Source organism: Cryptotermes secundus, unplaced genomic scaffold, assembly GCF_002891405.2.
Source record: "Cryptotermes secundus unplaced genomic scaffold, Csec_1.0 scaffold3, whole genome shotgun sequence".
Lineage (NCBI taxonomy): Eukaryota > Metazoa > Arthropoda > Insecta > Blattodea > Kalotermitidae > Cryptotermes > Cryptotermes secundus.
The window spans coordinates 886,794-907,943 of NW_019724584.1; the positions used below are offsets into that span (position 1 = coordinate 886,794).

Genomic DNA, 21,150 nt, shown 5'->3' on the forward strand with positions numbered 1-21,150 from the left:
CCATCGAGCATCACTAAAAAACAACAGAGACGTGTGTTCGGCACCCATTTCCTCACACAGCATTTTAAAAAGTCTAGACTTCAGAGGATTTGTCTTGATAACATTGACGGTTTTACAACCGTCTGCAGCGCTTCATGAAGGGGTGGGCTGAGTTCTTTAGCTGCCAGAGCCTCCCGCTGTATCATACAGTGAGTCCATACTGCTTTGGGAGCAACAGCTTCAATTTTTGCTTTTAATCCAGCATGGATTCCAGACATTGAACGAGTTCCATCTGTGCATATGCCAGTGCACTTATCCCATGATATCCCATTTTCATTAAAAAAAGTATTAATCATGTCGAAAAGGCTTTGAGCTGTTGCTGTTCTCAAGATAGGCTCACAGAAAAACAATTCCTCTCGCATATTACACCCATCGACAAAACGAACGTACGCAATCAAATGAGCAGTCGCTTCGTCCACTTGAAGTGCAAAGCGTTTGTTACGCAACTTCTCAATTAAATGCTCACGTAAATCGTCAGAAATATCTGAAATTCTTCTACAAACTGTGTCATTTGAGAGGGGGGGATATTTTTCAATTGTTGAGCAGGAGAGTCACCCAACATTGTTGATACTATGTCAGTCGCTGCTGGCAAAATCAGTGTTTCTGCAATTGTGTGTGGTTTCTTGCATTTAGCAATTCTATGAGAAACCTGGTAAGAGGCTAAAAGGGCCTTAGAAGTCACATTTGTTATTTTAGCAAACTTCTCTTGGGTGGACTTTAAACCACTAAGCTTTCTAACAAAAAAATCTTTTGGTTTATTTGTAAACTTCGGATGTTTGGTTTCAAGATGTCTCTTTAATTTATTAGGGTTCACACTATCTGCAGCTAAAATATTTATACGGATTACACATTGCGGACGTTCTTCATCATTGGTCACAGTTTTCGTAAAGCCTAGAGATAAATAGTTCTCATCGCACCTTCTCGTTTTGACACTCCGAGTAGCTTCTTTCCTACCATTAATTGAAGGAGCACTGGTGTCTTCAATTCTGTCACTAATCAGGAAACGCTTCATGATCAGTTGTTCATAACCAAGTCAACTTCAAGAGGTAAACAAATCAGCACAACTGCACTGAAACGTTGAATGCATAAGAACACAACATCAAACAGGCATACCCGTCGATCTCCATTGAGTCTGGCGACAAACTGCCTGCTCCCTGCCCAACAGGCGCCATTAACATGACATAAGTCGCTGCTTTCAGCTGCGCGTGTACAATGCTGCTTGGAAGAGGATGCGGCTGCTGCCGAACTATCAACGCTGTCTCTGGCATACGCGTTTTATAATTGCCGGTAAAGAGAATATACTAGTTAATTTGAAATTCATGATAATTAAAGCCTCTACTCATCAAAACTTTTTTCTATATGTATTTTTTGTTACTTTTCTGTATGATTTAGGGCAGTTTCAATTTTTATCTGTAGGAAAGTATGCTGCGCCCCCCTTTCAAGACCTTCGCGTCCCCATGGGGGTCGCGCTCCACAGTTTGAGAACCACTGCATTAGTATATTAAAGTTTTTTGTTCCAAATTACCTCAGGAATGCCCTCCCTAAGTGGTGGTAAAACTTCGTGAATCACCCTGTATACAAGGAGACGCCGATCACAGGTGCCGCGCCGTCTAAGGCATTAGCTGTCTTTGCTCGCTCGAACGCTGGGACCGTGGGTTCGAATCCCCCTCAAGGCATGGATGTCTGTGTGAATTTTTCTGTGTTTGTGTTGTTCTATGTGTAGGTAGCGGCCTTGCGACGGAGTGATCCCCTGCCCAAGGAATCTTACCGACTGTGTATTGTATTAAGAAACTAAAAGAGCGGCAAAGGTCCAACACAGACNCTGGGAAAAGTATCATCTGTTCCAAAAGTCACTGTTACTTTGAGTATTAAGAAGAGCAGTGTAAAAATATCTCAGAAGGCAATCGAAGTAACTTAAAAAAATATCCCTCTAACAGGCCGTGAAGGCCCATAGGGTTGTGAGATGTCGAGCTTCCCATATTTTGTCTAGATAATCGGCTCACAGATGACGGTAAGGTTGTCAGCCTTACGCGCCGGCCGCCCTTTACCCTCCCCCTCCCCTTCAGGAAGATTCCTGATACTTATTTATGTTAGAGGCTGAGTGGACCCCAGGGCCATAGTGCGGCTGTAAGAATTAGGTCAATTGAAAAAATCCACCTCGTCGGGACTCGAACCCGCGACCTTCCGGCTTGTAGCATACTGACTCAACCAACTACGCTACCGCGTGCCCCTTATGAACTAAATTTAAATTGAATCATAGGAATTGTGATTTTAGGAAAGGAGTTCAAAACATCACAACAGATGGAAGACTGTACCTACATATGATCTGTTCTGTATATAGGTCTATACTTCGAAACAGGCGGCAAGAAGTATAATTAGTTCAACAACAGGTGAACGGTAAATTAGCAGAAATTGCAATCGGGTAGGAAGTTACTCGAGCTACATTCACAGTGAAATAACAACGTAAAGATAATTTTTTTAGAATTTCATTTACTGATTAAGGACGTGCATTTATTTCATCTGAGAATAATGAACAACTGAGGCCGTGGGTTTACGAAGTATAACGAGCAATTTTTTTTTTAATTGCTTCATTTTGGTCCGTTACACTATTATACATAAAATCAATACAAAGTCCGTCGAGTGTAACAATGTTTTTTAGGTCACTTCTTTCTCACTCTTGCCTTACATGTTTCGGTTTTAGTAAAACCATCTTCAGAGGCACATGGTACTAACAAGAAAACACTGGCGATGTTTCACTGTACACAGTATATATGCTGTGTGGGCACTGCTACAAATGTCGATGTGTAAAAGCACAACACTAGCTTGGAGTACTGAATGCACGTACAGAATGCACGTTCAACGGCATATACAAATTGACTTGCCAGGAGTGCCAACAAGTGTACATAGGTCAAACAGGCAGAAAATTAGTAACACGCTATAATGAACATATAAGAAGTATAAGATTCAATAAAAATGACTCCGCCTATGCTCAACATATTTTAAATAGACAACATCAATATGGCCCAATTTCGCAAATCATGGAATTGATTGAAGTAGCAAAGAAAGGCAAATTAATGAATATTAAGGAAGAATACCAAATTTACCGCCACTACAAGGATAACAAATTAATAGATGAGCAGAAACAGGCAAAGGAGATCAATAACCAGAACAGCATGTTCGACCTTATCACTACTTGTATAAACACACCCCCGACCACGTCATAACACACAAGGCTTTAAATAACACTGGCGTAGAACTCTCACCGCAGTACACAACACACAACGCACAGGANACGCGAGGGCAACTTCGGATGGAATGCGAAGGTTGAACGTGCATTCTGTACGTGCATTCAGTACTCCAAGCTAGTGTTGTGCTTTTACACATCGACATTTGTAGCAGTGCCCACACAGCATATATACTGTGTACAGTTAAACAACGCCAGTGTTTTCTTGTTAGTACCATGTGCCTCTGAAGATGGTTTTACTAAAACCGAAACATGTAAGGCAAGAGTGAGAAAGAAGTGACCTAAAAAACATTGTTACACTCGACGGACTTTGTATTGATTTTATAACGAGCAATATTTGTGCTGCATAAACCCAGAGAGTAGCAGAAGGTAAATCACAAATGCCCTGCGTGTGTCCCTTCAGACAAATTTACATTCTCAAAATCTATTCTCTTAACGTTGTAGTCCCACGTAATCTGTGGTCTTCCAAATACAGTTCGGTTGCACTTCACGCGAATTTGAAATAATGCGATATCAAAAATATTAATAAATTCTCGCTTTATGTGCAGAGTCTGAAATAATACGAATACCTCCCCCTAAAATTGGAAAGAATCACTCGTTTTTTTTAAACTTCTCTTGAATTATGAGAGGTTTTCAGGAACGCATCCCTCGCATAAACTGCGATACCCTGTACTCATTTGATGCATCACCCTTTTCATACTTCCATAACTGAACTCTATTACTAGGCTACCTTCACCTTAGTTCTCTCCTGTGATATGTGTCTGCTTAAGCCCAGTTACTGTATTCAGGATTTGGTTTGAACACACGTCTGTTTATTCTCTTTGTACAGAAAGGGGTACCAAAGTTTCACAATCGTTAAAAGTAGTTTTCTTTTAGCTTTTAGTTTCTTGGGGTGAGGTGAGACTGAGTCCACTTGGTATATCGGCCACTGTTTGGGCTATTGTACAGACCCTGGATGATAGATGGTGAGTGCAGGGCAGTCGGTGGAAAGAGAATTTGCAGGGGAAACCAAAGAATTCGGAGAAAAACTGCCCCAGTACCAGTTTGTTCACCAGAAATCCCGCATGTTCTGACCTGGGCTCGAACCCGAGCCACCACAATGGGAAGTCGGCGACTAAATGTCTGAGCTATGGCACGGCCTCCCGTTATATTCATGTATATGAAAAAAAAGGTAAGTTAGACCTATCCTTGTAACAGGCCGTGGAGGCCCATAAGTTTATGAGACATCGAGGCTCCCACATTTCCTAGCCTATCAGCTCACAGATGGCGGTGAGGTGGTCAGCCCTAAGCGCCAGCCGCCCTTTATTCCCCCCCCCCCNGGCTGAGTCGACCCCAGGACCGTAGTGCGGCTGGAAGGATTATGTTAATTGAAAAATCCAATGAACTCATCGGGACTCGAACCCATGACTTTCTGGCTTGTAGCATAGTGTTTGAACCAACTGCGCTACCGTTATAAGTAATTAACGTAATTATCGCTTGATCTTTCTTTATGTACTGTACTTTGGAAAACAGTTCTTGAACTCAGCAGTATCAAGTAGCTTCCTTTCGTCGTGAACCCCATTTCAATCAAATTTCACCCTGCCACAACTGTAGATGCTGGAGCCTCACCTCTGCACTGCGAGTGCCAGGGTGAGCCAGATGGACGCCGTGTGGAACATGGCAGGGATCACCTCGTTCATGATGTTCCATGCGTAGCAGGCACCTACAGGAGACAGTGGCTTGTAGTGATTACCGAAAGTGTACATATAGAAGAGCCAGGGAGCAGGAAAGAGCAGCGTGAACATGTCGGAGAGGGCCATGGCCATGAGCACGGCGTTGGTGGGAGTGCGCATGTGGCGTTTGGACAGCACCACCACGATCAGCGTGTTGGCGATGATGGTGACCACCAGCAGGAAGGGTACCACGTAGCCGTACATGGGCTGCGCGTAGCGGATGGGCAACTCGCAAGTCACGTTCAGGTACAACGAGCGCGTCGCGTTGCTCTCCCACGTGTTCGTGCAGTTAGTCGTCATCTTGTGCGCCACTCACTGCTTCAGCATCTGCAGGCACAACACAGTGCACCATGAACTCAACTGGTAAAGTACAGAGAGTGAGACATTTTGTGTGTACGAGTATTATGACAAAATTTTAAAAAGGAACAGACAACTGAGCAAAATACTTTTACGTTAACAATGATAACAAATGGGGTATTCTAAAGAACCACATGAAACGTAAGACACATTTACTGTTAGTAGAATGGATTGTCAAGTGGTGTGAGTAGAGACGAGATTTGAATTGGTGACTAGAGTTATTGGACACTTAGACTCGTAACTGCAAATAACTACGATAGTCTTTCTCAGTCTTTACTAGCCGTTGCTTGGTAGCGGTTTCAAAGGCGCTTCAAAGGTTTCCCTTCCTCTGGGTTCTCGAACTGCCCCGGCCTCAGCTATCAGCTTCTCACTTCTCACAACCGCAACTCTTAGGCTTAAGACCAGATCTGTATTACTGTCAGACAGTTGCGAGTTTGCTGATGTGGGGCGCTCTCTCTGACGAAGAGAATGCGTCTGTCGTTTGCAGTTGATGCTGTCCTTCGCCAGAGCAGTCATTCTCAGGCCCGAGTCCCGTGGAACTCGGGCCCATATTTTACTGTCTCAGATTCGAGAGTTCTCTTCTCGTCGCCCCCTACGACTCGCAGGGTCACGGTGCAGGTATTCGACCCCTACTAAACACGAGACAACTCTCCCATCACAATTGAACTACTAGTCCTCGTTATATAGCCCCGGCATGGACGGCACAGAAAACGTCTCTTTCATTATTGAGTATTCTCTCGTTGCAGGGGAAACGTATCCACAGAGCTGTTCCCTAGCAACGGATGTTTTACTGTCGCCTGTTTACATAGCTGTTATTTGGCAATGAGCTAACATGTTACAGTATTAAGAAATCTATTCGAATTCTCTGTAAACATCAAATTACCAAGTCCCTGACAGATGTTTTCTGAATTCGTTCTTCCAAAATTTTACAAGGCGCTGAACTTTTGTTAGAACATTTCTCGAAAGTTCGCTGAAGGCAAGTAGAAGAAGGAAACTCCGAAGGATCATGGGCACTGTGTACGAGGTTAAAACACGACTACACAGAAGACAGCTGCACTCAACTCTAATCTCCCTCCAGTGCTGGGAAACGTGTTCTTCTGGTCTCTGTTCCAGATTACGTGACCTTGTAGCCTTCACTGCCCGTGGCTTTGCAATGGGGATGTTAATTAGAAGCTTATTAAGTGCGTCTCTGGTGCAGGGAGCAAATTCGTTTTCAGAAAGGAACACAGTAAATTATAGCAGACGAGAATAAAAATATTCACATTTAACGCGTGCGCATAGCAGTTCGAAGGAAATTTGCTTCTTCGTTTACTTGAGAAAATGCGTCCCATGAGCCAAAATACGAGGAGCAAAATGAAAGAAAAACTAACTCATTAACGAAATTAATAACCAAAGAAGTCAGTGACCACCTAAGAATAGTTCTTTTGCAATTACTAGTATTGAATCAGTGGATTAATATGAAGTGACCGTACGATGTTTAAGAAAGACGTAGGCACACACTGGACCCTCAGTACGTGACGCAGAAGCACGCGGGCAAGATACTTCCATAAAGATATGTGGATTCAGCTCGAGTAGTGATACGTCTATGATTCCATCTTCTCCATCCGTCATGGCGAGTCTTTCATCGCTCCAGAATGAAATAAAAGAATGCACTGGTTATCAGCACTTACAGCCATTCAGCGTAATGTGGGTTCCAGTCTCGACTGGGCCGACGTGTTCCAATAAGGCCCATTGTGAGCACTATTGGCTCTCCTACCTATCGCCTGGCCAAATACTTGGCTGGCCTACTGAGCACATACACTGGCAACGGTCCACACCACGTAAGGAACTCCATGGAATTTGTCCACACATTGGGCTCTCTCCATGCTGATCCCCATGACATAATGGCCAGTTTCGATGTAGTGTCACTTTTCACCAGGGTGCCTATAAAGGATACTATGGATCTGCTAGGACGAAGAAGATATCTTGAGACTCTTCCGCCATGTCCTGTCCGCTTCATACTTCAGCTTCCATGGCCAGTTCTATGAACAAACCGATGGTGTGGCGATGGGCTCGCCACTCTCTCCGGTCATCTCTAACCTCTATATGGAGGACTACGAGGAGAGGGCACTTGACTTGGCCCCACACAAGCCCCGCTGCTGGTTTCGCTACGTGGACGACACCTTCGTCATCTGGCCACACGGGCCCGACAAGCTTAAGGACTTCCTCAACCACCTAAACAGTATCCACCAGTGCATTAAGTTCACAATGGAAACTGAAACTGAGGGCCACCTCCCCTTCCTGGATATAGATATTTACAGGAGACCCGACGGTTCTCTGGGGCATAGAGTGTACCGAAAATCCACCCATACAAACCTCTACCTTAACGCTGCGTCCCACCACCACCCTTCCAACAAGCAAGCTGCACTTTCCACACTGGTGCACAGGGCTAGAGCACTGTGTGATCAAGACAGTCTACATGCGGAGTTGCTGTTCCTCGGGGGTTGTATTCAGGCAGAACGGGTACAACAACCGGCAGATCCACAGAGTTCTCAACCGTCGGCCCAACATCAGTCGGCCTGAAGATAAACCGGGCTCAGTCGCATTCCTTCCCTATGTCGGGACCATATTCAACCGTATCAGCAGAGTGCTGTCCCGGCATAACATCAAAGCAGTGGGTCTGCCTCCAAACAAATTATCCAGTTTGCTCCGGCTGTTCAAAGATAGCCTAGGACTAAGGACACCGGGTGTATACAGTATCTAATGCGAGTGCAGCAAGGTCTATATTGGGCAAATGAGCCGCTCCGTGATCATGAGTTTGAAGGAGTATCAGCGGCACATCCGTCTCGAACATCCGGACAAGTCAGCCGTAGCTGAACACAGCATCGATCTGGGACACCGCATTCAGCTTCAGAATACCTCCATCCTAGCCACCAAGACCCATTATATGGATCGCATCATTAGGGAGGCCATTGTGATTGAACTCCACCCCGACAATATGAACAGAGAAGGGGGTTTTGTCTCAGCAGGTCATGGAAGCCTCTCATCTGTTCCCTAACCCCCCCCCCCGGACATGATGCAAAATCCACAAGGCCACACAGTCCATGACCGACTTACATAGCAACCCCCCCCCCCCGCTTAAGGGTTAATGCCCTCCCATTAACCTTGCATTTCTCCCCCGACACAATATCCTATACCTGCTCTAACCTTGCTCCTGTCCCAGACCCTTCCCCTCTACCATTCCACTGATTTCCCATGTAGCCCTATTCCTTCCTTTCCTGCTCATATATCTGAGTTTATTTCCAACAGTAGTCTTGCTGCACATGTTCTCACTGTCTTTTCGCTTGCGGATTTTCTAATTTTTCCTTCTACCTTGAAGATGGAGGCGATACGTTCCTCCGAAACGTCCGTTAACATCAAATCTACACGGTGCCACTTCCCAGAAGACCGCTTTCTTCAGTTATACAGAAAATCGCCGTGTGAGGATGTCAAGTGTGATTTACAAGACTATGTGTGAGACGGTGCAGTGATACTCGAAGTGTAATTGGAAGGTCTTATGCGCAATATTTGGAGTGAACTGAAGTGACAGTTTCTGTGTGGAGATCTGTTGCTAGGAGACGACTAGTGGAAGACAGACAATCCTAGTGCGTGCGCAACGGTGAACTGGAACGTGTGCAATCCAGTAATAGCGCTGTATTGGAGTGTAATTATGACAAAGTGTAACGAATTGGTTTGTAACGGCAGCAACCACCGCCATGTCCCTCAACCAGACCCCCTTCTTTCCTTTTCCCCCTCTCCACATGCCCTACGCTTGCGCCCTTCATCCTTTCACCAGGGACTGAGAGGCTCGTCTGAACACTGGAGGGCCATTCTGCTGCACGCCGTGGAAGAGTCTGGTCTCGACCCCAAATTATTTTTTGGAATTTTGGTTTACTAAATTAACGGCGGAGTTGGTGGACGCTTGTACGTTGTGCCGTCCTTAGCTGGGGCAGTTTGTATTTTTTTAATCAATTATATTATTATATTGTTATATTCATTTGGTGTCTGTATTGTTAATATAGTTTCCTATCCCAAACCACTTTTCGGTCCTTGGGCTTTGGTACGTTTCAGGTTAATGAGCCCAACTACCAATCCGAACGGCGTCCACATTATTAAAATACATTTTTAGTGAGTGACATATTCTTGATGTCTTTGATATTGTTGCATTATTGCCGTATACTTTAATAATAAAGATACATACAACCAAGTCTTTATTTTTGTCTTTTTGGTGCTGAGGTAAAAGAATGTGTAAGAAAGTCGCAGCTTTGTTTAATGTTTGATGAAGTTTCAGTCTCGTGGCTGGTGGGGAAAATGCTGATGTCGGTGTCTGAACTCCTGGGTAGGGAGGGACCGCGTCTGTGGACTTCAGAAGAGACAGTCTGGCGGTCTGTAAGGAGAGTAGCAGGGCAGGGTAGGATATTTCTGAAATGTACCTAATCATCTTCTGAGCTACAGTCTACCGTTGATGAAATGATTAAAGCAGGAAAGGAAATGTTACATAGTAACGACTGCGCAAGCCTCATAACCGTAATGAACAGAAATGCAAAATTGTCCCCGTGGTTAACTAATTAACACTACGCCAGGAGGCGTGTATGGGCGGATATACAGGTCCGCGCTATCTTGACCTCAGACCGTTTGGAGGTGAATGATCAGCTTCACGCCTCCGTAGCTTTACCCCTGGGAAAGAGCCCCCGGTACCCATTGGATAGCAGACTAGGTGGGCCCGAGCCGGTCTAGACGATGTGGAGGAGAGAAAATTCTTGATCATACCGGGACTCAAACACCGACCCCTCGGCTGTCCAGTCGTAGCTTGGAGCTGTACCGACTGCGCTATTCCGGTTCCAGTTGTAATGAGTTAATTATTATATGTGTGTTTAAGAAAGGGCTCTTGAGTGGTTAAAAGACAGATTGCGAATCTTACATATGGAAGATTATCTGAACAAGTGTTTGCACGGAAGCATGATACAGTGACCCAACATTATGATCTACCTATTCTAAAAATGCAAAGCTATCCCTGTAACAGGCTGTGGAGACCCATACGTGTGTGAGACGTCGAGGCTTCCACATTCTTCCATACAATCGGCTCACATATGGCGGTGAGGTTGTCAGTCTTAACTTGCCTAACAACGAAACAGCGGTAGACTTAAATCGCTTTATACATGCATGCTCAGATCACTACTTATCAATCTGTGGGTCGCGACCCTCTAGAAATTCGCGATATACTGTAAGGAAAATTGACAATTTGTCAAGATATATTTAAAACACTTCTGTATTTACGCAGCTCTGTAAAGTCTGATGTAGGTGTTTTCGGAAAACACAGCCACAGCTGAAGGAACATTTCGCGAAATTTTTCATGACTTCACAGGTACATTCTGCGACTTATGTAGGTTCAGGGAAGCTGAGAGGCTATAGAACATCTTGCCCGTCCCCGTTGTCTGATGGATACCTGCAGCAACGTGCGGAATTACACTTTTCGGGGATCGGCATAAATTGGGGGTGGGGTGATGAATTATTTCAGGGGTTGCAATATCTCAGAATTTGCGAACTCCTGTCTGAGATTCACGGTAGACAGAACGGAATCAGACGGGTGTTTCTGTATTGTAAACACGTGACCGGAACATAAGGAGTATGCTAAGAGGCGTATGGCGATCTGACAGGAATTACTGATAATGACGAGTAAGCGGATCTGGTAAGGATAAAAACAGTAAACCCTTCCGACCGCATAATGAACAGGCACGATATTCCAGTAGCAAAATAAATTAAGATAGAAAGCATCCAACTTGAAGATGCTGCAAAAATTAAGTTCCAGCGCAACGACAAATTCACAGAACCATAAAAATCCTACTACTACTATAATTACAACTACTACTACCACCACTACTACTACCAGTAGTAATAGTAGTAGTAGTAGTAGTAGTGGTAGTAGCAGTATGTGATCATGTTCGAAGAACTCCGTTTACTAGTATTCAGTAGGTCCGTTCACATGGTAATTCAACATTCCATTTCAATATAAACACTGTGCATCAATTCTATGATTCGACTCTTATAATAAAATTTCGTATGCACTTTTTTTACTCCTTGTCTACCACACTCTTCTTCAAGCTAACCCTCGAGTTGGTGAGTATAAGAATGCCGGCGATGTTAATAACATAATAATAAAATAAAATAATTAAAGTTTAGTGGTAACAATGCCGGTCACGGTAGCCGAGCGGTCTAAGGCGTGTTCTGCCTTCGCTCGCTCAGAAGCAGGGATCGGGGATTCGAATCCCACTCAGGACATGGATGTGTGTGTTTTTCTGTGTTTGTGTACAGGTAAAGGCCTTTGGACGAGCTGATTACCCGCCCAAGGAGTCCTACCGAATGTCTAAGATCTAGTAAGCCGAAGTGAAACGGAGAGTTTCACGGAGGTAGGCCAAGGCCCAAATTGGGGTTGTGGCGCCAAAGGAAAAAAAGAAAAGTAGTAATAAGAGCGATGTATTAACATGTTGGGCGGCATTCAGTTCTTCCCAGAGTTTCTCCTTATTTCCATTAATACGATTGGGTCAGCCCTGGTCGATAAACTGCATGGCAGGCTGAGATACTAGTTGTTACGCTATGAATGAATGAATGTATAGGGGGTGGGCCTTCTCGGCCCTTGCACCGCGACCTACAGTGGTCTGTTGTGCTTCCCCTTTTGCTTATCCCCTCAGCAATCCTGCGCTTCGATGTTGTTACGCTATGTGGACATTCTTCTGTTTATCCAGCGTGGCTCTTTCTTTTCATAAACCTCATCACATAAACTAACAATCGATCTGTCCCTTGTTTGCTTACCGCCCAGTCTGGTGCGCTATGCCCCAGTGACTCTGCAGACATTACAATTGCTGCAAAAGCGGAGTAGGTCCAAAAGATTTTTTTGTTATAATTTGATTTGGGACGTTACCTCATATGTTTTGGGACAATCATAATATGAATACTCTCCTTTATAACGTATGTAAGTGTAGGTTATACATTAATCTGCACAAATTATTCTTTTAAAATTGTTCGGACCTTTATTAGAACGGAGTTGTGTGTGTGTGTGTGTGTGTGTGAAGAAGTTGTTCTCCGCAAGATAGGAAATCGTCCAAGAAAAGGGAACAAAACATATAAGAATGTGGAGGCAAAACTCCAGTCATTAATCTTAGCAGCAGATACTGGTATGGTCATCGTCACGCTTCGATCGCTCTCTCCTTTGGAGAGAACTGTGAGTACTCAGAACTCAGGAACTCCGCGAGTTCCAGAGCCGGTCAGCTTACAGTGACACAATCACTGGGAGTCGAACTCAAGTCGCCAAGGCTGCAACCAGTCCTTTAAATGTCTCAGATATTTAGGTTTGTTACAGAATGTATTTATGAGACGGGATAGCGCAGTGGCTATGGGCTGGCGACGGATAGGTCGGAGTTAGAGTCCTGGTGGGGTCAAGAATTTTCACTTCTCCATGTCATCAAGACCGGTTCTGGGGTTCACTCAACCTTCTATACACTGAGTACAGGGGCTCTTTCCCGGCGGTGAAACGACCGGGGCGTGAAGGTGACTACTCACCTCTAACTAGAGCTGGGGTACAGAAAATGTGAATCTACACATCCACTCCCCCATACGTCTTCAAGGCGTAGTGCTTAATTAGTTAAGCACAGACACAACTTTACTTTTACTTTACAGAATGTAATTAATTCGAAGCAGGGAATTTTCTCCGTACGGGCTGACTAACTGGGATTTTCTTCTGTGAAAATTTCAACTTTGCTTTCGTGCCGCCCCAATTTATTTCGCTACCCTTGTGCTGCAGGGCACTTGCTCACAGAGAATCGGGAAGGGGGAGAGGGGGACTGCTTATTTAGACTAGAAATTCGTACTCGATTCGTCGTTATGATGTGCTTATAATCGTTCCAATCATCATGACTAGAAACTCAGAAATTCAACTCTATGAACTTTAAACATATGATAGAATTAGTGCGAGTTTTTTTCATTTTTCTTGTATTTACTGACCTTGTTAGTACCGAGATTATATAGAGTCGAATGAGCAATTAATGTCGAGGTTTTGGAATAAGAAATATCAGGGGAAATCAAAGTACTCGAAAAGAAAACCACCAAAGTGCCACTTTATCACAACAAATCGCGCATGGTCTGAGCCACTGAGGTGGGAAGCCTGCCAGTGCAGTGCTTGTATAGATGGCAGCAGTATATGAAGTTGTATCGGAAAGTTCCCGGACTGTTATTGTTGTACCTACCTCGATGAAAGAAGATGAGAGGGAGGCCAAGGTCATACTTCCGAAAGCCTGCTCCATCACTCTGCCACGTGACACCACGCTTCTTTTTACACGAGTGCTTTTTCGAATTTTTGTTTCGTTTTGTCTGAGATGGATGGCAAAATCAAGCAAAGTGTATGCATCAAGTTTTGCGTAAAGCTCAGTAAATCCGCCACCGAAACACTTGAAATGCTTCGTGAGGCTTTTGGAGAAGGACAGAGATTTCCGAATGGCATTCACGTTTCAAGACAGGTCGAGGGTTAGTTGAAAATGATGAACGTTCAGGGCGACCAAGCACCAGCAAAACGACAAAAAAAAGTTGAAAAAATTGAGAATTCATCTACGAAGACCGTCGCCGAACAATCCATGAGCTCGCGGACACCGTTGGGATCAGTTATGGAGATTTCCAGAGATCTTAACAGAGAATTTAACATGCGCCGCACTGCTCCTTCATCATGGAAATGCGCCAGCCCACACGTCCCTGAAAACAAGACTAACAACAACATGGTTACCGTTCCCCATCCTCCCTACCGCCGGGCTTAGCCTCCTGCGATTTCACTTTGTTTCCCAAAATGAAAATGAAGGGACAACATTTTGAAACAGTGTCTGACATCCAAAGGGAACCGCAAGCGGCACTCGACAGCATTAAGGAAAATTGATTTCCACGGGGCTTTTCGTTCTTGAAAAAAAAAAAAACCCGATGGGATCGCTGCATGCGTTCCGAAGGAGATGAGTAAGTTAAGCCAGCAGTTCTTTCTTGATCTAGTCCGTGAACTTTCCGATACACCTCGCACACGGAAAGGAGAGAGATGCATTCACATTTTTAAATGAAGACCCCGAAGACAAGAGACTACTTGGGAGGATAATATTAAAACGGATCTTTTAAAAATATGTGAGGATGTGGGCTGCTTTCGTATGGTTAGGGACAGAGTACAGTGGCGAGTTCTTATGTTCTGTAAGAAGTGGGAAATTTTCTGACAAACTGAATGACTATGAGAATTAACTTCATTGCATTGTTTAGTTAGACATATAATGGTAGCACATGCGCATTCGTGCGTTAATGTTTTTTCCTGTTAAGTCTGGTTACGATGAAGGTTGAACAAGGCACCTTCATTCTCGATACTGTCGTCATAAGAGCACAGCCACACACAGTGAAGGGAACAGAAGTGAAGTTCACGAGACGGAGAGTGATGTTTCTCCGGTGAAAGACAAAAGGATTTAGTCCTACAAGAAAGTTTGCCCAGAGCACACTGTAGCCTCGGTGAAAATACGTTCAAAATGTTCCGACAGTGTTTACAGTTAAAATATTTGTTTGAAATAGATAAGGTAGCGAATATCCAGCTTATGAATATTGTATTGGTATATACTTACACATAACATGCCTGAGTATGAAAGATAGGGTCGATCACAGTTGCCGCGCTCTCTAAGGCATGAAATGCCTTCGGCCTCTCAAACATCGGGATCGTATGTTCGAATCCCACTTGAGGCATGGATGTCTGTGTGCGTCTATTCTGTGTTTGTGCTGTCCTGTTTGCAGGTGGCGGCCCTGCGACAGGCTGATCCCCGTCCAAGGAGTCCTACCGGCTGTGTAACAGATCAAGAAACTGGAAATTCAGCATTGACACCGTTAACAAAGTATAAAGTTTTACTGTAAATTTAAATACCCACCTTCCCTAAATGCGTTTTCTTATATCCTCTACATTTCAGTGGATGTATGTCCATTTGCTGTGGCTAGAAATGTATTCTAAAGCTAATTGCACTGCAGGACATCAGAGTCGATTTCATTTTTTTCACATATCATTAAATATTTAACATCTCGGAAATGTGTTAACCTGCTCTGTATTATATTTCATGCGTCATACATTTATCCAATGCGCGGATTTTGAGAGATCTGTGAAGTTCGATTTTACCTTCCTGTAACGTATGGATCAAATTAGTCAGACACTAACGAAAATTAAATCAGCCTAACATCTACTGCACGCTTCCAGTATCGAATTTTATCGACGCCAATCCGGTAGTTTCAGAGACAGTGTATGAAGACCGACAGACAAGAATTCCCCATCATGTGTTTGATTCTTCCTTCAGAGAACGCATAAAATCGTGTGAACATCCGGACATACCCTGTCTCAACAACGCCTTCCTTATCTATGCGTTCCGTATAATAGTGTGACATGTCTAACCGTTGCCGGGCAACGAGAGGTGGAACGAGTTACTATGAAGACACACCCTTGATAAACGGTCGGTTGCCAAGTTACGCAACAGTAAGGAAAGCGGTGTTTGTCCGTGCCGAGCCGAGCCGAAGCGCGCTGGTTGCTACGCATCAATAAAGAACTCTCGGCAGCGTTGCCCAGCAACGCCTTTGTAAACACGGCGTCACGCAACAGGGGAACCCGTGCAATGACTGTTGATAGGCAATCGTTAAACACGACGTTACGCAACAGTCGTACCTATCACGTAACTGTTTTCTGTGTTGTCCGTGCCGAGCCTAAATAAGGAGCAGCGAACATTATTCAGTAGTGAGTACTGAGCCAGTTACTAGAGAGAGTGTGTGATCAGGAGTGACACAGTGCGGATCGTGAAGTCGCCGAGTGCAGCAGAAGTCTAGCAGTTGCCGAGAGCAGTGGATGTAATTGTGATACTGCCGATGGCAGTAACTGTAATTGTGAACTGTGTGAGTATGAGAGCGAGTGTGCAATAAATTCGCTATAGCCAAGACGGCGTGAAGTTATTTGTCGCGTGACATATACTCAAAACGTGACAATACTATTGGCAGGATCCGCCGTCAACTGATAGGGGCCTATCTGCAACTCAATATTTCCTGTATATCTTAATGCGTGATTCGTTTATGTCATGTTTAGGACGGTGGGGGAAATAATGTAATAAAGCTAAAAGGTAACGCTATGCCTCTAACAGGCCGTCGAGGTTCCCACATTATCTAGACAATCGACTCACAGATGGCGGTGAGGTTGTCAGTCTTAAGCGCCGGCTGCCATTTGCATTCCAGGAAGATTCCTGGTACATTCCTGTTAGGGGCTGAGTCGACCCCAGGGCCATCTAGTGGCATAGCCGTGCAATCATCAACTACGCTACGGCGTGACCCCAGTGTAAGGACGGTGATATACTAATTCGCAGTGTATTGCTAAGTTAGCGATCGCCAGTGGTTCATACAAACATTCCTCGGTGTATTGGTCGATTGGCTGATTACTTAACGTCGCTACCAGTATCGAAAATATACGGCGTCGGCCCCTGTTGCATCAGAGCACGTCACGTCATGTGACACATTTTCCTCGCTACCCGCCTGTCCACGTTGCTTTATAACTGGGAATAGAGTGGAAGCATCTCGCGGCATGTACGGCAAATGTAGGTACTATGTTCCTAACAGTATAATAATAATTGTAATGGTAATGATAATGTGACATTACGCCCGAAAGAGCAATTATGAAGTAAAAATAGACCTGCACTTCTAGGAAATTACTCAGTAAACACATTCCCGCAACAACGAATACGCAAACAACAATCGAGTAATTTCCGCTGCTATACAACAGTGCTGTAAACACGCCTTCCCAACAAGAGAGAGTTTTCTTTTTGTGCGTGGTCCGTGCAAAGTAGTTATAAAGAAGGGTTCAGCTGAAAAGAGTTAGTTGAGTTTCGAGACGCCAGCCTGCCGGGATATGAGCTTGAGAGCAGAGGAATTGAACTGAGCCGAGTCTTAGGAATTGGTAGTTGTAGAACAATGGCAAGAAAGAATATTTCATGTGTGACTTGAAGTGACAGTGAGACTGTTATAAGTCCGTTGCCAGGATACGACCACTGAAGACTGAGAACTCTAATGCATGTGTAACGGTGAGCTATAAAGTGTGGAAGTAGCTGGAGCGCTACAATTGTCTGTAGTCCCAACATGAATGTATAAGGTGCCAATAAATCTAATCATACAATCAAGAACCCGTCTATAAGTCACGCAAAACCCCCCACACGTGACGATAACAACAACCATAATAATAATAATAATAATAATAATAATAATAATAATAATAATAATAATTCAATTCATGTTTTTTTACGTGCAATAACTTAACAGCACAGTGGCCAATTACAAAGTTAGCACGAATATATAAGGTACAGAAAATAATTAAAACAAAATACAAATATGACAAATNACACACATTTGTAGTTAATGAAAACACTAATCCAGTAGCACCGTAAAAGGTTTGGTACATGCTTGTAAAATATGATTCAGAGAAACCGCTCCGTCTGCAAATATGTGGAGATCTTTACCCACCGCGTTGGTAGCAAGGGCGCACCGAGAAGAGGGGCAGTGTCTTTTCGAGGGATGAACGCTAAAAGTAGAGAAGTCTCGAACATGGCATAATAATAATAATAATAACAATAATAATACCGTGGGACTAGAAATCTCTGCAGAGGAGAGTACGCTTTATAAATTCTGTTCGGAACTTTTTGTTTACAAAATATTATTTAAGAATTTCCACGCTATGACTCGAATATATCTTCGGAGCATGGCATTATCGCAAAACCGCTGTTCTCTCATACGCTGAGGCTTTAATCTACCCATTTGCAGGATCCCGAAACTGAATTTATAAGTTAATATGGAAACAGGAAATAAAATGCTTTCTGCTTGAAATTCCAGCGTGAAAATGGGTAAAATCACTACGCGAGAGACTCGGCTAATAATATTTCAAAATTCTGTGCGTAAGTATAAGGAAACACCGTTTTATGGAAAGGAGCCACGTTCATTGCTAGAGCCGAAGGAAACGCAGATGGGTCTCCCCTGCGTGGGCAACATCCGAGTTCCTGAACGTGAAAGCGGGAGGCAGCGCGCCGTATGGCTTTGCAGAAAACTCAGCTATGCGATAAGTGTGTCAATTGTGTCGTATTCTGGATCGTGTTGCCATGGAAACTCTGCGGGTTTCTTTGCCTTGTGACTAGAAAGAAGAAGAGACAGCGAGAGCGCTGAAGCTAATATGGCTTCAAAATACTCTTTACTCTTTATAACGTCCAACTTCGGGCAATTCCATGTTCCAATGACAATGGTATCTATTTGCGTCGGGAGACTTTTACAAATCCTGAGCAGGCTTGCTGCATGTCGGACTTGACACAAAGCTTTCTGCTCTCGTTTATTTTTGAGGCGTATTGTTTGTCGCTACTGCTTCATATTACAGAAACCTCGGGTTCGATTCGTTGCACGAAATCCCTTTTAACAGAATGAAGATATAATGATTTCTCTTGGAAACTAATGCCAAATATTGCGCAGTATGTCTGCCGTTTCCTTGCACAGCACGCTCAGTTTATCTCCTAGCACCATCCTTCGTCTCCAGTTGAGAAGGTGTCACTGATAACAAAGAAACAAACGAACAGAATACACGGCAGGAGTGAACTGATCGGTTACCGTTCAAAAACAAACATGTTGCAGGTCCTGATGTGTTCGGTTACTGTAATAATTTAGTACCTGCTGAATGCCCTTTTTGGTTGATGTATTGTTTGTTTAACGATGTTTGTCAGTAACGCAGGCTATTTTGCATGTGTAACGAACTGGAAAGGACGTTGAAGGTAGTGGTCATAGCCTAATTTAAGGTATCCCTACTACGTCGGCTGAGGAAAATCGTGAAAACATGTTTACAGCTGTGGAATGACAGTGAAGCTTCTAGGTCAGATACGAATGTCATACAGCAAAATGGCGCAGAAGATTAGGCTTACACAGGAAATCAGTTACTAGGAGTAAGACAATATATCAGATTCAGCTTCAGAATCGCTGTAGGTAGGTCAGACACGGGCATGCGTCAAGACACGATGTCTGCGACATGATGCAAAGAAAGGAGCAAAGTTGAAACGAATGAGATTATGAAAACCGCCGCACACCGGTCTGTCAAGACGTCAGCATCATGACTCAGACCGATGTGTTCGCAGCCTCTCTTATCACATGCGTTCCATCTGTTGGCCACAGTCTAAACTACAATGCACAGGAATAAGCGCCAGAACTTTCCTCGGGAGGGGGGGGTATGTAAAGCGGAAATGGAGGAAGCTACTGGTTAAATTTGGGAATATATATTGAATTATCTGAGACAAAATTAATATAGAGTTTTGGAAAGAGTTCCTCTATAAAGCGGTCAATTCCAACACTGCTGACACAACGGAATCATGACAGGGAAGTGGGCAGAACTGGCGCAGGATTTAATCGATTCTGTATCGCAGGGCACATAACACAAGCAAGTCAAACAGGGGGTGACCCGGACTTCAGGTTCAAGTGCCGTCCCAAATGACACTTTAGAAAAATCGTGGTTTCACACTTTCCTCACATAGCCATTTAAAACACCTTACATACCTCAAATAAGGGATGATGATGGATGTTTAACAATTAACCGGAGAAACATCCTTCTGTTGGTGTATTTCCACGGTGACGTCTTCTTTTATTCTCAAAATCTCACATGTTTCTTTCTCTTGTCTTCTCAGACACAAACATATTCAAAGCAGAAAAGAAGAATTCTTTGAGGAGAGGTATCACATTCGTAGCAATTCCAGTTTAATATTTCTGTGAATGAGTCATTGCATCTAACGCTGAGGATGGGGGAACAAAATTGGAGAACATCTGAGGACAAACAAGGAAGATATTTCGACCTATGAGAGATGAAGCAAGAATGGATTAGAGAAAATGAGGGCAATGAGGGACTCGTCCACTTGTGCCTTTCACTCCACTACTGCAAAGAAGAATCAGATAGGCGATACACGTGACATGAAAAATGAAACATGAAAAACGTGAAAGAAAAATATGATCTAAAAGTTTGTTTAGGAAGGCTCATAAACGATAACATCCGGTGGACCAAACTGTGGACTGCAAGGCGATAGTGCGATAGATCTTAAAGGTGAGGTGGAGAAGTTACGAATTCGATGGAAATGACTGAAGATAGGGCTGAGTGCCAGGCTTTTATGGAAACATTAATGGACTTTATAGTTTTATAAGAGAAATGAATTTCTTTATCAATTAAATGAGTATCAGCTAGTTCCTCCCTCTATAAATAAAGTGCTTATTTAACTCAATGTCAATATTTGCAGCTTTTATGCCCAGAAGGTGTCCCGAACTTCGGAACACTCAGGGGCGCAATTATGAGAAACAGGCCTCCACTCTCCAACTCTGTTTTTACTCTGAGCAGGATCGTGACAAGGGCGCAGTGAGGCCGTCGGGCAGTGTTAGTGTTGGACCGTGCTAAAAAGCTGAAAGTCTGCTAGATTTTGTCGATACTGGATATGATCATACGATTTACAAACTTTACAAAGTTATTTATTAGGCGTCGTGTGAAATCAGTTGAGAAATTTTATTATACGGAACACTTAGTAAGCATTTTCTGCGAAGAATGCCGTCTTCTGGGATGTGGCGCGGTGTAGATCTTGTGTAAACCGAAGTTTCGGAGAAATGTATCACTCCATCTTCAGGATAGAAAAATCCGCGAGCGAGGAACCAGCGCGAGCGGGTGGCATTATTCGTAGTCACCACCGTGAAAAACTCAAATCT

At 43.8% G+C, this 21,150-nt stretch overlaps 1 protein-coding gene across 2 annotated transcripts in view; it reads right to left on the reverse strand.

Moving 5' to 3' along the window:
- The window catches only part of LOC111862250 (sex peptide receptor), a 26,613-nt gene extending 6,592 nt beyond the window's left edge, over positions 1 to 20,021 (reverse strand). The window contains exons 1-2 of one of the 2 annotated variants that reach the window (XM_023847468.2): positions 19,966 to 20,021; positions 4,892 to 5,322 (exon numbers count right to left, since the gene is read on the reverse strand). In XM_023847468.2, the coding sequence (XP_023703236.1) occupies positions 4,892 to 5,295 (404 nt within the window). In that variant the 5' untranslated portion in view covers positions 5,296 to 5,322; positions 19,966 to 20,021. Of the gene's footprint in view, positions 1 to 4,891; positions 5,323 to 14,999; positions 15,145 to 19,965 lie in introns of those variants that run through there. The other variant, XM_023847467.2, reaches the window with a different exon arrangement.
- Positions 20,022 to 21,150: the final 1,129 nt, after the last annotated feature.